General features: G+C 35.7%; 1 protein-coding gene across 1 annotated transcript in view; it reads left to right on the top strand.

The window, feature by feature from the left end:
* TRIM9 (tripartite motif containing 9) overlaps positions 1 to 14,251 on the top strand; it is a 240,804-nt gene extending 226,553 nt beyond the window's left edge. The window contains exons 12-13 of the mRNA XM_007473218.3: positions 11,066 to 11,228; positions 11,891 to 14,251. Coding sequence (XP_007473280.1) covers positions 11,066 to 11,228; positions 11,891 to 11,953 — 226 coding nt within the window. The 3' untranslated portion in view covers positions 11,954 to 14,251. The remainder of the gene's footprint in view (positions 1 to 11,065; positions 11,229 to 11,890) is intronic.
* Positions 14,252 to 16,035: the final 1,784 nt, after the last annotated feature.

The raw sequence follows: 16,035 nt of genomic DNA, 5'->3' as shown, positions 1-16,035 counted from the left end.
GATCACCTCCAGAGAGAAATGCTCAAATGACAACTTCTAGGGAGGTGTAAGAGCTAAATTCAAGATCCTCCAAGCCAAGGAGTAAATACTACAAATAGCCAGAAGGAAACAAGTCAAATACCATGGAGCTGCAATCAGGATCACACAGGACCAGGTGGCTTCTACATAAAGGATCAAAGGCATGAAATATGATATTCAAGAAGGCAAAAGGTCTGGGTTTACAACCCAGAGTCACCAATACAGCAAATTGAGTATATTCTTTCGGGGGGGGGGGAAGGGAATGGGCATTCAATATGATAGATTTCCAAGCATTTCTGAGGAATAAACCAAGCCAAAACAAAAAATTTGAGGTTCAAACATGTGACACAAGAGAAGCTCAAAACCGTAAATGAGAAAGAGAAAATTTAAGGGGCTTATAAGGTCAAAGGTTTAAACATATACATATACATATATACATATACATGGAAAAAGGATATCTGTATATCTCAAAAATACTCTTAGTAGTAGAAAAGGTAGAAGGAATTTACTTTGAAAGAGAGTGGAGAATTAAGGGGATTATGATGATATGATGTGTATATAAATGTGATGATATGTATGTATAGTATGATATGTATGCATATGAAAGATGTGTAAAAATCAAGGGCTGAAAGAGTTGTGTTACTCTTAAAGAAAATGGAAGGGAGAGATAGAATTATATAACATAAAGAGGCATGAAAAATCATTAGAGAGGGCAGGTGGTGATGGGCAATGCTTAAACTTTACTCTCATTATAACTGGCTCAGAGAGGGAAAAACAAGTATATTCAGTGGGGTATAGAAATATTCTATTTTACCATACTCCATGAGGTATAGAATTCTTTCTTACCCTAAAGAGAAGTAAAAGTGGAATAAGACAAGGGAATAGGGAGGTAATTAGAGGGGAGAGAATGGGGAAATTAAACTATCACTCTTTGCAGATGATATGATACTATACTTTATTGAATCTTAGAAAATCAACTAAAAGGCTAGTGGAAATAATCAACAACTTAAGCAAAGTTTCAGGGTACAAAATCAACCCACACAAATCAACTGTATTTCTATATATTTCCAACACAACTCAGCACAGGAATTAGAAAGATAAACCCCACTTAAAATCTCTCTAGACAATATAAAATATTTTTTAATCTATCTGCCACGCCAAACACAGGAATTATATGAACACAATTACAAAACACTTTTCACACACAATTAAAACTGGTCTAAATAATTAAAAAAACATTATTTACTCATGGGCAGGATGAGGTAATATAACAAAAATGACAATTCTACCCAAATCAATTTACTTATTCAGTGTCATACCTATCAAAGTATAGCATTAGGAAAAAATTATAATAACGCTCATATTTAAGAACAAAAGATCAAGAATATCAAGGGAAAAGATGGGGGAAAATGTGAAGGATGTGGGTCTAGCTGTATCAGATCTTAAACTACTATAAAGCAGTGGTCATAAAAACAACCTTGTGGCTAAGAAACAGAAGGGTGGATCAATGGAATAGACTTGGGGAAAATGACCTCAGCAAGCTAATGTTCAATAAACCCATAGATCCCCACTTTTGGGACAAGAACTCACTATTTGTCAAAAACTGCTGGGAACATTAGGAAACAGTATGGGAAAAATCAGGTGTAGATCAACATCTGACAACCCTATATCAAGATCAATTCAAAATGGGTAAATGACAAATATATAAATAAATTAGGTGAACATAGAATACTATAACTGTGGGAAATGAAGGAATTTAAGCTCAAGCAAGAGATAGAGAACATTACAAAATGTGAAATAAATAATTTGGATTACATTAAATTAAAATGTCTTTGTACAAACAAAACCAATGCAAGCAAAATTTGAAGGAAAGCAACAAATTGGGAAAAATTTTATAACAAAACTCTCTTACAAAAGTTTAATTTCCCAAATATATATGATACTAAGTCAAATATACAAAAAAAATCAAATCATTCCCCAATCGACAAATGATCAAGGGATATGAATAGACAGTTCTTAGATGAAGAAATGAAAACTATCAATAAGTATATGAAAAAGTGTTCTAAATAACTCCTGTTTAGAGAAATGCAAAGAAAAACAACTAAGGTACCACCTCACACCTAGAAGATTGGCCAATATGGCAGCAAAGGAAAGTGATAAATCCTGGAAGGCATGTGGCCAAACTGGGACACTAATACACTACTGTTGGTGTTGAGAATTAATCCAACCATTCTGGAGGGCAACTTGCAATTATGTCCAAAGGGCTTTAACAGAATGCCTGCCCTTTGATCCAGCCATACCTCTGCTGAGTTTGTACTCCAAAGAGATAAGGAAAAAAGACTTGTACAAAAATATTCATACCTGGGCAAATTTTTGGAAAATGAAAGGAGTGTCCATTGATTGGAGAGTGATGATAGAATAATATTGTGCTGAAAGGAATGCTGAGCTGAAGGATTTTTATGTGAATTGGAAAGATCTCCAGGAATTGATGCATGGTGAAATGAGCAGAACCAGGAGAACATTGTACATAGAAACTGAAACATTGACTTCCGGTTAAGATGGCGGCTTAGAGAAAGCTGAAGTTCAGATCTCCGGAAAACCCTTCCCGACCAATCTCAAACTAGAAGCTCCTAAGGCGCCGAAATTCAAAACGATCAACAGCACAGACCCTGGGAACCCTCCTCCTGGACCTGGACCCGGTTCAAAAGGTACGGCTCCCCTTAAAAGCCAGAACCCGAGATCCCTCGGACCTCAGGGGTAGGAGCGCAGAGTCCAAGGCTCCCGGAAGCGGCAGCCGCGCCGGGCTCAGAGAGCAGGGTCTGAGGAACAACAACCCTCAGGGTCTTCTACCCAAGTCCCAGTCCGGGTGAAAGTTACTGCCTGGGGCCTCTGCTGCAAAGAGCTGGTCGGTCCGGGTGAAAGTTACTGCCTGGGGCCTCCGCTGCAAAGAGCTGGTCGGTCAGGGTGAAAGTTACTGCCTGGGGCCTCCGCTGCAGAGAGCTGGTCAAAACAACAGCAACCCTCAGGGCGGGCAAGACAGCCTCACGGGCTGGATCCTGCTATCCAAGTCTCAGTGAAAGTCTGTGCTCTCGGAGCTTGGGGAAGCGGCAGCCCATCCCCCCGCAGGCCGACGAAACAGCCTCACGGCCAGGGATTCTGAAGGCAACTTCCGGAAATCGAGCCAGGGGGAGAGTGTGGCCTCGTGGTCCGACCCTTCCATTCCAGTTCCAGTGAGGCATATTCAGTTTAACCCAGGGAACGCTCATAGAACCAACATCTGCCCAGGACTAAAGCCTCTGATCACCAGACAAAGACAAGAAAAGCCAATCCTCCACGTTCAGAGATGACAAACTCCACAGAAGCACAGAAGCCCCAAAATACCAAGAAAAATAAGAAGAAAGGGGCGACTCTGGACACATTCTATGGAGCCAAAATACAAAATACAGAGCAGATAGAAGAAGATATACAAGAAAATTCTCCAAAATCTTCCAAAGGAAATAGAAACTCTCCACAAACACATGAAGAATTTGAATCAGAAAGGACCAAAAAGATGGAAGCCCTCTGGGAGGAAAAGTGGGAAATGATGCAAAAGAAATTCACACATCTACAAAACCAGTTTGACCAAACTGTAAAAGAAAACCAGGCTTTAAAGCAAGAACTAATAAAGCAAAGCCAAAACACCAAGAAATTAGAAGAGAACATAAAATATCTCACCGACAAGGTGATAGACCTGGAAAACAGGGGGAGAAGAGAAAATTTAAGAATAATTGGACTCCCAGAAAAGCCAGAAATAAACACCAAACTGGACATGGTGATACAAGATATAATCAAAGAAAATTGCCCAGAGATTCTAGAACAAGGGGGCAATACAGCCACTGACAGAGCTCACAGAACACCTTCTACACTAAACCCCCAAAAGACAACTCCCAGGAATGTAATTGCCAAATTCCAAAGCTATCAAACAAAAGAAAAAATCCTACAGGAAGCCAGAAAAAGACAATTTAGATATAAAGGAATGCCAATCAGGGTCACACAAGACCTTGCAAGTTCTACGCTGAATGATCGTAAGGCATGGAACATGATCTTCAGAAAGGCAAGAGAGCTGGGTCTCCAACCAAGAATCAGCTACCCAGCAAAACTGACTATATACTTCCAAGGGAAAGTATGGGCATTCAACAAAATAGAAGACTTCCAACTTTTTGCAAAGAAAAGACCAGAGCTCTGTGGAAAGTTTGATACCGAAAATCAAAGAGCAAGGAATACCTGAAAAGGTAAATATTAAGGAAAGGGGAAAAATGTTATCTTCTTTTACTCAAACTCTCTTCTATAAGGACTACATTTATATCAACCTATGTATACTAATATGTGGGGAAAATGTAATGTATAAATAGGGGGTAAAGAAAGACCAAATAGAATAATGGTTCTCACACAAAGATTCACAGGGGAAGGGGAGGGGAAGAAAACTCCTATAAGAAGGAGAGGAAGAGGGGGGGGGGTTTACTTAAACCTCAATCTCAGGGAAATCAACTCTGAGAGGGAAAAACATCCAGATCCATTGGGATCTTGAATTCTATCTTACCCAACAAGGGTAAGGAGAAGGGAAAACCAAGGGGGGGAGGGGGAGAGGGAGAACAAAAAGGGAGGGAAAGAGAGGGGGGAGGGGGAGGGAACAAAAAGGGAGGGACTAAAAAGGGAAACATCAAGGGAGGGGACAAGGGGGACTGATTCAAAGTAAATCACTGGACTAAAAGGTAGAGCCGAAGAAGAAAAGGTTAGAATTAGGGAAGGCAATCAAAATGCCAGGGAGTCCACAAATGACAATCATAACTTTGAACGTGAATGGGATGAACTCACCCATAAAACGTAGACGAATAGCTGAATGGATTAGAATCCAAAACCCTACCATATGTTGTCTCCAAGAAACACACATGAGGCGGGTTGACACCCACAAGGTCAGAATTAAAGGATGGAGTAAGACCTTCTGGGCCTCAACTGATAGAAAGAAGGCAGGAGTGGTAATCATGATATCTGATAAAGCCAATGCAAAAATAGACCTGATCAAAAGGGATAGGGAAGGTAATTATATTTTGTTAAAAGGGACTCTAGACAATGAGGAAATATCATTAATCAACATGTATGCACCAAATAATATAGCACCCAAATTTCTAATGGAGAAACTAGGAGAATTGAAGGAAGAAATAGACAATAAAACCATACTAGTGGGAGACTTAAACCAACCATTATCAAATTTAGATAAATCAAATCAAAAAATAAATAAGAAAGAGGTAAAAGAAGTGAATGAAATTTTAGAAAAATTAGAATTAATAGACATATGGAGAAAAATAAATAGCGATAAAAAGGAATACACCTTCTTCTCAGCACCACATGGCACATTCACAAAAATTGACCATACATTAGGTCACAGAAACATAGCACACAAATGCAAAAAAGCAGAAATAATGAATGCAGCCTTCTCAGATCACAAGGCAATAAAAATAATGATTAGTAATGGTACATGGAAAACCAAATCTAAAACCAATTGGAAATTAAACAATATGATACTCCAAAACCGTTTAGCTAAAGAAGAAATCATAGAAACAATTAATAATTTCATCAAGGAAAATGACAATGGCGAAACATCCTTTCAAACCTTTTGGGATGCAGCCAAAGCGGTAATCAGAGGCAAATTCATATCCCTGAAAGCTCATATTAACAAACAAGGGAGAGCAGAGATCAATCAATTGGAAATGCAATTGAAAAAACTCGAAAGCGATCAAATTAAAAACCCCCAGCAGAAAACCAAATTAGAAATCCTAAAAATTAAGGGAGAAATTAATAAAATCGAAAGTGATAGAACTATTGATTTAATAAATAAGACAAGAAGCTGGTACTTTGAAAAAACAAACAAAATAGACAAAGTACTGGTCAATCTAATTAAAAAAAGGAAGGAAGAAAAGCAAATTCACAGCATTAAAGATGAAAAGGGGGACAGCACCTCCAATGAGGAGGAAATTAAGGCAATCATTAGAAATTACTTTGCCCAATTATATGGCAATAAATACACCAATTTAGGAGAAATGGATGAATATATACAAAAATACAAACTGCCTAGACTAACAGAAGAGGAAATAGAATTCTTAAATAATCCCATATCAGAAATTGAAATCCATCAAGCCATCAAAGAACTTCCTAAGAAAAAATCCCCAGGGCCTGATGGATTCACCTGTGAATTCTATCAAACATTCAGAGAACAGTTAACCCCAATACTATACAAACTATTTGACATAATAAGCAAAGAGGGAATTCTACCAAACTCCTTTTACGACACAAACATGGTACTGATTCCAAAACCAGGCAGGTCAAAAACAGAGAAAGAAAACTATAGACCAATCTCCCTAATGAATATAGATGCAAAAATTTTAAATAGGATACTAGCAAAAAGACTCCAGCAAGTGATCAGAAGGATCATTCACCATGATCAAGTAGGATTCATACCAGAGATGCAGGGCTGGTTCAACATTAGGAAAACCATCCACATAATTGACCACATCAACAAGCAAACTAGCAAGAACCACATGATTATCTCAATAGATGCAGAAAAAGCCTTTGATAAAATACAACACCCATTCCTATTAAAAACACTAGAAAGCATAGGAATAGAAGGGTCATTCCTAAAAATAATAAACAGTATATATCTAAAACCAACAGCTAATATCATCTGCAATGGGGATAAACTAGATGCATTCCCAATAAGATCAGGAGTGAAACAAGGATGCCCATTATCACCTCTACTATTTGACATTGTACTAGAAACACTAGCAGTAGCAATTAGAGAAGATAAAGAAATTGAAGGCATCAGAATAGGCAAGGAGGAGACCAAGTTATCACTCTTTGCGGATGACATGATGGTCTACTTAAAGAATCCTAGAGATTCAACCAAAAAGCTAATTGAAATAATCAACAACTTTAGCAAAGTTGCAGGATACAAAATAAACCCACATAAATCATCAGCTTTTCTATATATCTCCAACACAGCTCAGCAGCAAGAACTAGAAAGAGAAATCCCATTCAAAATCACCTTAGACAAAATAAAATACCTAGGAATCTATCTCCCAAGACAAACACAGGAACTATATGAACACAACTACAAAACACTCGCCACACAACTAAAACTAGACTTGAACAATTGGAAAAACATTAACTGCTCATGGATAGGACGAGCCAATATAATAAAAATGACCATCCTACCCAAACTTATTTATCTATTTAGTGCCATACCCATTGAACTACCAAAATACTTCTTCACTGATTTAGAAAAAACCATAACAAAGTTCATTTGGAAGAACAAAAGATCAAGGATATCCAGGGAAATAATGAAAAAAAACACATATGATGGGGGCCTTGCAGTCCCAGACCTCAAACTATATTACAAAGCAGCAGTCATCAAAACAATTTGGTACTGGCTAAGAAACAGAAAGGAAGATCAGTGGAATAGACTGGGGGAAAACGACCTCAGCAAGACAGTCTACGATAAACCCAAAGATCCCAGCTTTTGGGACAAAAATCCACTATTCGATAAAAACTGCTGGGAAAATTGGAAGACAGTGTAGGAGAGACTAGGAATAGATCAACACCTCACACCCTACACCAAGATAAATTCAAAATGGGTGAGTGACTTAAACATAAAGAAGGAAACCATAAGTAAATTGGGTAAACACAGAATAGTATACATGTCAGACCTTTGGGAGGGGAAAGGCTTTAAAACCAAGCAAGATATAGAAAGAATCACAAAATGTAAAATAAATAATTTTGACTACATCAAACTAAAAAGCTTTTGTACAAACAAAACCAATATAACTAAAATCAGAAGGGAAACAACAAATTGGGAAAAAATCTTCATAGAAACCTCTGACAAAGGTTTAATTACTCATATTTATAATGAGCTAAATCAATTGTACAAAAAATCAAGCCATTCTCCAATAGATAAATGGGCAAGGGAAATGGATAGGCAGTTCTCAGATAAAGAAATCAAAACTATTAACAAGCACATGAAGAAGTGTTCTACATCTCTTATAATCAGAGAGATGCAAATCAAAACAACTCTGAGGTATCACCTCACACCTAGCAGATTGGCTAACATAACAGCAAAGGAAAGTAATGAATGCTGGAGGGGATGTGGCAAAGTAGGGACATTAATTCACTGCTGGTGGAGTTGTGAACTGATCCAACCATTCTGGAGGGCAATTTGGAATTATGCCCAAAGGGCGACAAAAGAATATCTACCCTTTGACCCAGCCATAGCACTGCTGGGTCTGTACCCCAAAGAGATAATGGACACAAAGACTTGTACAAAAATATTCATAGCTGCGCTCTTTGTGGTGGCCCAAAACTGGAAAACGAGGGGATGCCCATCAATTGGGGAATGGCTGAACAAACTGTGGTATATGTTGGTGATGGAATACTATTGTGCTCAAAGGAATAATAAAGTGGAGAAGTTCCATGGAGACTGGAACAACCTCCAGGAAGTGATGCAGAGCGAGAGGAGCAGAACCAGGAGAACATTGTACACAGAGACTAATACACTGTGGTATAATCGAACGTAATGGACTTCTCCATTAGGGGCGGTGTAATGTCCCTGAACAACTTTCAGGGATCCAGGAGAAAAAAAAACACCATTCATAAGCAAAGGATAAACTGTGGGAGTGGAAACACCGAGAAAAAGCAACTGCCTGAATACAGAGGTTGAGGGGACATGACAGAGGATAGACTTTAAATGAACACTCTAATGCAAATACTATCAACAAAGCAATGGGTTCAAATCAAGAAAACATCTAATGCCCAGTGGACTTACGCGTCGGCTATGGGGGGTGGGGGGGAGGAAAAGAAAATGATCTATGTCTTTAACGAATAATGCTTGGAAATGATCAAATAAAATATATTTAAAAAAAAAAAAAAGAAACTGAAACATTGTGGCACAATCAAATGTAATAGACTTTTCTACTAGCAGCAGTGCAATGAACCAGGACAACATTAAGGTACTTATGAGAAAGAATGCTATCCATATCCAGAGAAAGAACCCTGGGAGTAGAAACACAAAAGAAAAATATTTGATTGATCGTATGATTGGGGTTTGGGAGTTAAAAGATCAGTCTATTGTAAATATGAATAATATGGAAGTAGGTTTAGAACAATGATATATGTATAATCCATTGGAATTGCTTGTCTGCTTTGGAAGGGGTGAGGGAAGAGGGGTGGGGAAAATCATGAATCATGTAATCATGGAAAAATATTCTAAATAAATATTTTTTAAATTCTATTTTAGAATTTTTTTACTATATTGTATATGTTTTAAAAATTGTTAATTGGTTGGAGAAAAAAATTGTCCAATCACTGGTGTTTCCAGACTTTCCAAAGAAATATATTTTGCATATGTGACAAAATATATCTCTGTAATAAGAATTCATTTTCTCTTAATTTCCTATTAAACTTTATTTCTTCTCACTTCTAAATTTACACAATGCAAACTTCTTAGAATGGACAAGAGTGGACATAGACTGTTTGGATGTCATTCCGAAAAACCTGATAGGGCATTTAGTCATTACTAGTAATGAGGAAGAGCCATTCATTTAAAAAAAAATTAAAAATGGCAGAACGACAGGATATTCCCTAAAGGAATTCTTCAGCAAGAAACAATAGGCAGCCCATTACCTAGTTTACTATGTCTTTCTCTTCACATAATTTGGATTTAAATTTGTTTCGTTTCCTTAGAGATTTTCTGTTATTTCTCTCAACCAATCTTGCATTATCCAATGTCATTAAATTGAATTTTTAGATCATTTCGACTAGATATAAAAAATGCTGGATTTCAGAATGGGGACATGATTGTCCCCAAAATTATATTTGGAGCAATGACCCATCATAGGACTTTTAGATCCAAAACTAAAACCATATCACATATGTGTCATATTCAACTTTCTATTTTTAATTCTTTATTTAGAAATGAAGGGAGGAAAAATGACGATACATTTCTCACATCATTTGGAGAAAAAAAATTAAAAATAAACATCTTGAGTAAAAGTTGTAGCTAATGTTATCAATTTAAAATTTTGTATAAATATTAACACAGAATTTTGTAAAAATGGCTTGTCTATAGAATGGCCAAATTATGTCTTAATTCAGTATGTCAAGGAGAAAGGATAGAGGAATCATTTACAGCTCTTACAACCTAAATTTTCCTACTGAAGTTCAGTATCCTAGATCTCAAAAAGAGTTTGTATGAATATGTGTGTGGGTGAGTGTCTAGAAGGCAAATAGAATAATTTTTAAATAATTTTATTTTTAAGACTTCTGAATGAAAAACATCATAGATATTTTTAACTTTGTCCTTTGTGTCTGTATTCTCTAAGATTGCTGCAGTTTATATAGGTTAGGTATTTCCCTAGGCATATTAATCAAGCTTGCATTCTCTAATGTTATAAATTGATTAAAATGGCTTAATTAAAATTAAAAAAATTTTAACTAGCATTCTCTTTCAAGAAAAATCTTTCAATTTAAAATGCACCAAGAGGTCCTTGTGCATATTTTTCAGGTTCAGCTTGGATATGTCTTTTGTTGTTATTTCTGTGTGTGTGTTTTAATTGTTAAATTAGGACAGCATTATATTGTGGAAAAACCCCTAAACTCAAAAATCAATTCTAATCTGGACTTTGCTACATATCAAATGTGTGACCTTATTAGGTCTCAGTTTCTTTATCTGTAAAATGTTGAACCACATGATTGTCAATGTCCCTTTCAATTCAAACTTCCCATGATTGTATGATACTAAAACAGAGAAATTCACAAATACGATAAATTATAGAACATAGTAAGAGGATCTAATCTCTAGTTAGTCTGAAGCTATTTTTTAGTCATTAGTATTTGTTAGCACTAAGCACTAGGAAACCATAATGGAGAGAATTCTTTATTCATTTGAAATAGTACCATCTCAAATTTATAAACAAGGAAAGTTTAATTTGACCTGCCATCCCATTTTTTTCTTTTCCCACAGAACTGAGGGGGGGATCACAAAGGGTGCCACAATTGGAGTCCTTCTTGATTTAAATAGAAGGACATTAACATTTTCTATCAATGAAGATCAACAAGGTCCTATTGCTTTTGAGAATATGGAAGGTCTATTCTTTCCTGCTGTCAGCCTGAACAGGAATGTACAGGTATGTATTTTGCTCTTACAGAGGGAGAAAACATTTTCATTGCAGCAGCTTCAGAGGTTCATGACATTGCCATGGGTTACAGAGCTACTAAGTGTATGAAGCCAAATTTGAACTCAGAAAGAGAAGTTTTCCTGGCTCTGGGTCTATCCACTGTGCTACCTACTTTACCTAAAAATGAACTTAAGAGTTTAATATAATTAAACTGGATAAGAATTTATTAAATAATTTTATGTTCAGGTCAATAATTTGTACTAATGTAGATACTACTAAATATATATAGAAAGGTTTGTTCTAGTTTAAGGATACTCTCTAGGGATATTTAAAATTAGTGAAAATTCTGAAGTATAAAATTGTCCTAGCTCATCCTTTTAACTTCCAGGTCTAAGATTTAGAAAATTCAGAACTGACTTTAAGCTAGATTCTCCTGGCTTTAAGTGATATTTCCACTAATCATGTAAATTGCCTCTCATTATCTGCAAAATTAGAAGATGAAGGAGGTTGAGAAACAGATTGAAAAGGTTTGGAGTACATGATTTGTTGTGATTTTTTTCTTTCCCTTAAAGTGGACATTAAAGAAGAAACTCAGGGTTTCTTACATTGCCAAAGGAAGGACAGAGCAATAGGGAGAAATTTTCAATCTGCTGACCATATTCTTGTTGTAGGTAACACTTCATACTGGACTGCCAATACCTGACTTCTACTCCAGTAGGGCATCAATAGCATAACAAGAACCATGCTCAGAAGCCAGCTGCCTTTATTTATTCCTAGTTGAAAGATGGAAAATGTATTCAAGATCAAACCTGATGACAGTGAAGGAAAAAAAAAATTGGACAATTCACCAGTTGTTAACATCAGAGAGAATTTGGAAGGATAAAAGCTGGTCTTCTATATTCTTTGTATTCTATAATTCTGCCATATATGCTCTCAATATCTCCAATGTTAACATGTCTACATTTGCTTTGGTGTTTAGCTCTTTTGATCAATAATATGCTTAAATTTACTGCATTGTTACCGTGTCCCCTTATAGGTTTTATGTTATTTCATTTGGGCTTTAATTTGGATAAGCTATTTTCTCTTCATGATAGGGCTACCATGCTTACTCTTCCAAAGTTTTTCCCCAAACAATTCTATACTATAAGGAAGAATGACTTTCAAAGGAAACATTTTGAAGATGTGATCTCTGTGTAGGAACATGTAGATTGCAGCAATTATCAGATTCGTAAATTGGGCAACATAACTAAGGTTACTAAGGAAGGGTGACCTGGATATTGTCCAAGGATATTTAATATTTTGATGGAATAAATAATTTTAAGATTTCTTACATTTCCCCCCCTCCATTTTTTTTACAATGTCATTGATCCTTCAGCACATAAAAATAGTAGTTAGTTCATCTAGGAACCTACCAAATAGCATGCTTTGTTCCACTGGTATAAACCAGATAAGCCTCTCCTTTTCATATTATCCTATTTATCCAATGGCATCCTCAACAGTATCTTTTGTGGTAGCCTATTATTTCCTTCTATGGATTCTTCTGCTCCTCCATAAGGCAATATTCTAGTAGGGCCCTCTTTTTTACACAAAGCTCTCTACTGTAGTCTCCAACAAGGTGATATTGGATTTAACTCCACCATGAGGGAAGCAATTTCTCAAGGTCTCTCTACTCAGAAGAAAACAGTGCCCTGAGAGGATCTCTAACATACCTAGTCTCCTGTTCTACTTTTAATTTGAGAGTATATTTAATGATGTTCCCCTGGCCTCCAAGGTTGCTAGTTATGGATCTACTAAGCATGAAATTATTTTTCTATTAATTAGCATAACAATATTATCCATATAGAAATAAAGCTTTATAATTTGTCCAGAATTTTGTAATTAGTGAATGTATGGATATGAGATCAGCAGAATATGAAGTTAAATAAGAAAAGCCTTTCATTATAGTTGCTATAGTAGAATTCCAATAACAGCTGCCACTTTGGCCATATATGCACTTTCATGTGGTGCCCCCATTGGAACTATGTTAACATATATCATGGAATTTTTCTGTAATTGAGATAATATTGGTTCTCCAATATATTAAAAGTGCAAAGGAACTCCAACCTTAAAATAAAAGCTGTGAGAGCACTCTTTATTCTTTCTGTTGGAGAGAATTTTTCAGCTTAGGCTTTTTTTAACATCACCTCCAGTCTACCCACAACAAATTCACATTCTCCTAAAATGTCTCAAATTATACTCCATGGAATTCATATACTAAGGAATTTGCTTTTTTTAACATACTTGCGCCCATCCACCATGTCTAGTATAAATAATATATATGTATATATACATATATATACATATATATTATTTATACTAGGCATATCAGTTCATTTTACTATCACTCAGATAAATCTTAGAGAGGGAAAAATTAGACTTCTTATATATGACTCCAGAATGTTAACTCTTCCTATTTCTGTATAGAATTAATTGCATGAAATTTGCAGTGACATTTCTTGGCTTTCTTCATTTCATAAAACACATTAAATAAGCTTTAATAGAAAAAAGTCATGTTTAGTTGTACATTGATTTATTTGCTAATGTACCATGAAGTTTGAGCAGTAATTAATCAAATAGAGGAAATGGGAAAATAAATTTAGATAACACATTAGTGCTCTAGAAAAAAGTCTGTAAATAACCACTTTTAAATTTTACTTTTTATCTGCTTTGCTCTTCAAGTTTAAATTGACCTAATGTATGAATGGGTGCTATTTTCTTTCCATCCATTTCAGTTGTTCTTCGCTACAGAAAAACTCTGTTGCAGGTCAACACTAATTCAATATTTGTTTTAATTTCCAATGAATCTCAATGGCTGGACCAATATAGAGTCAAAGTGATCATTAGTTCTTTGTGGGATTGTTTCTGCCAATTAGATTTTTAGTGACTTCTTCACATGTTGTTTATGTTACATTGTATTTGTAGTTGCATATAGCTGCTGTACTAAGAAATTATCACATTGTTCCAATAAATCACTTTTATGGGAGAACATTGAATGTTTGTTTAGCATTTGTCTGTATTTATCCTCTCATAAGGTAATATATCTTAACTGAAAAAAAAATGTTAGAAGTATACCAAAACTCTAACAATGCATATTTTTCTTGCAAGGATTCTTTGTCAAGTATAGGATGGAGTACATAACCTCTAAGATCTCTTTTAACACTGAAACAGTTGCCATTTCTAATCTTGACAACTGATTTATGATTACTACTAGACCACACATGGAGCAGTAAGTGTAGAGAAATGGAATGCTTGCATAATTCTATAGTACATATACCTGAGACTACCATATCCACAATCCTCTTTAAAAAAAAAAAACAATGTACTTTCCAATTGTCTTTTTTTTCTGTTGCAAAGGGAGATGATGGCATCTCTTTATTGATCTAATGGTGATCCCTTGGCTGGGAGCAGGCAGGGATCAGCTATAATGGGAGAAAGACTTTTATTTCAGAATGTTTTGGCACAAGCTATAAGCATAGTATGAGCAAGGTGAGTTTCTGGTACAAGATAAAGTTTGGAAAGTGAAAATATTAATAATGTTTGAAATGAAAGTCAAGAACAACAGTTATAGAATGTGAGGCAGAAAATCTGTTTATAAAAAGAGTCAAGTAAAAACCAGAAACACAATTGATTCTAGCTCATGTGGGACAAAGTCAAAGGTTCAGGAATAAAAGGTTCAGTACTAGGTGAATTAGATAAGAAATCTTATTTATACATTTATAAATCAGTTCTAACATATATTTTAAAGCTTGGGCCCTGCTTCAAGCTTCTCCTAAATTTAATTTATTTGAAACAATCCCACTGCTATAATTAATCTCATTAATTTCCATATCAGCTGTAGAAGCTATAAAAAAGTGATATAACCCCCTTTTAATCCCACTAGTTCTTCCCCAGTAGGAAAATGATAGCCACAAAGCTAAAGTAGAATTCCACATTTAGACTCCCTCTTTCCTTACCTTCTGAATTTTACCTGAGGGCTAAACCTTTTCTTTTCTGCAGCTTAAATGTTGTTGGGATCAACTACTTCCTAATGAGTCTGTATTTAAGTAATTCTCCAACCCCATGAACATTTTACTTAAGAAAACAATTGTCAGTTACATACTTCAACTAGAGGTTTAAGGAGTATTTAAAAATACTAGAACCTCAGGCATGAGGAGTTACCAAGTTCTTTTTGGGTCTGCTTTCCTCATTTGGTGTCTACCTGTCACCCATTTCTCTTCTGTGATTCCAAGATTTTGTAATAACTACAATGCCTACATACAGGTAAACCACCTCAGCAGTTGGACTAAAACAGGTTGAGAGAAAAATGACAGTGAGTTGGGGGAAGTGCCTACCCCAGGCATATGAAGACTTCCCCTGACAAAAGGAGTAGATGAGAATTGTTTATTCTAATAGCCATGAAGGTGGCTAAAGAAGGTTCTTTAGAGGGTTTAGAGCTTGGTTAGATATCAGAGAAGTCAAGATCATCCACTGCACCTCAGTTATCTTGACTTTTGTCTTGCTACCAGTCTTTAATGACTGAAAAAGAAAGTGAAGCTGATGATTTTATGCTACTGTGCCTCACTTAAATTCAATCTATGTATAAGCCAGTCACTAATGATATCATTTTGATCCTCTTCAAATAAGAATAGCAACCAATCAACCAACCAAAAAAACAACAAACTTCAATTGACAATTTTTGAAGCCTACTTCTATTTTAGTAAGATAAATACTTTAATCTATTTTTCTATCCCTTTCAATTCATTTATTTGCATTTTAAGCATCACATACATTTCTGAAT

Source organism: Monodelphis domestica, chromosome 1 (assembly GCF_027887165.1).
Source record: "Monodelphis domestica isolate mMonDom1 chromosome 1, mMonDom1.pri, whole genome shotgun sequence".
NCBI lineage: Eukaryota > Metazoa > Chordata > Mammalia > Didelphimorphia > Didelphidae > Monodelphis > Monodelphis domestica.
The sequence above is the reverse complement of the archived record's forward strand: the minus strand, read 5'-3'. Positions and strand labels throughout refer to the sequence as shown.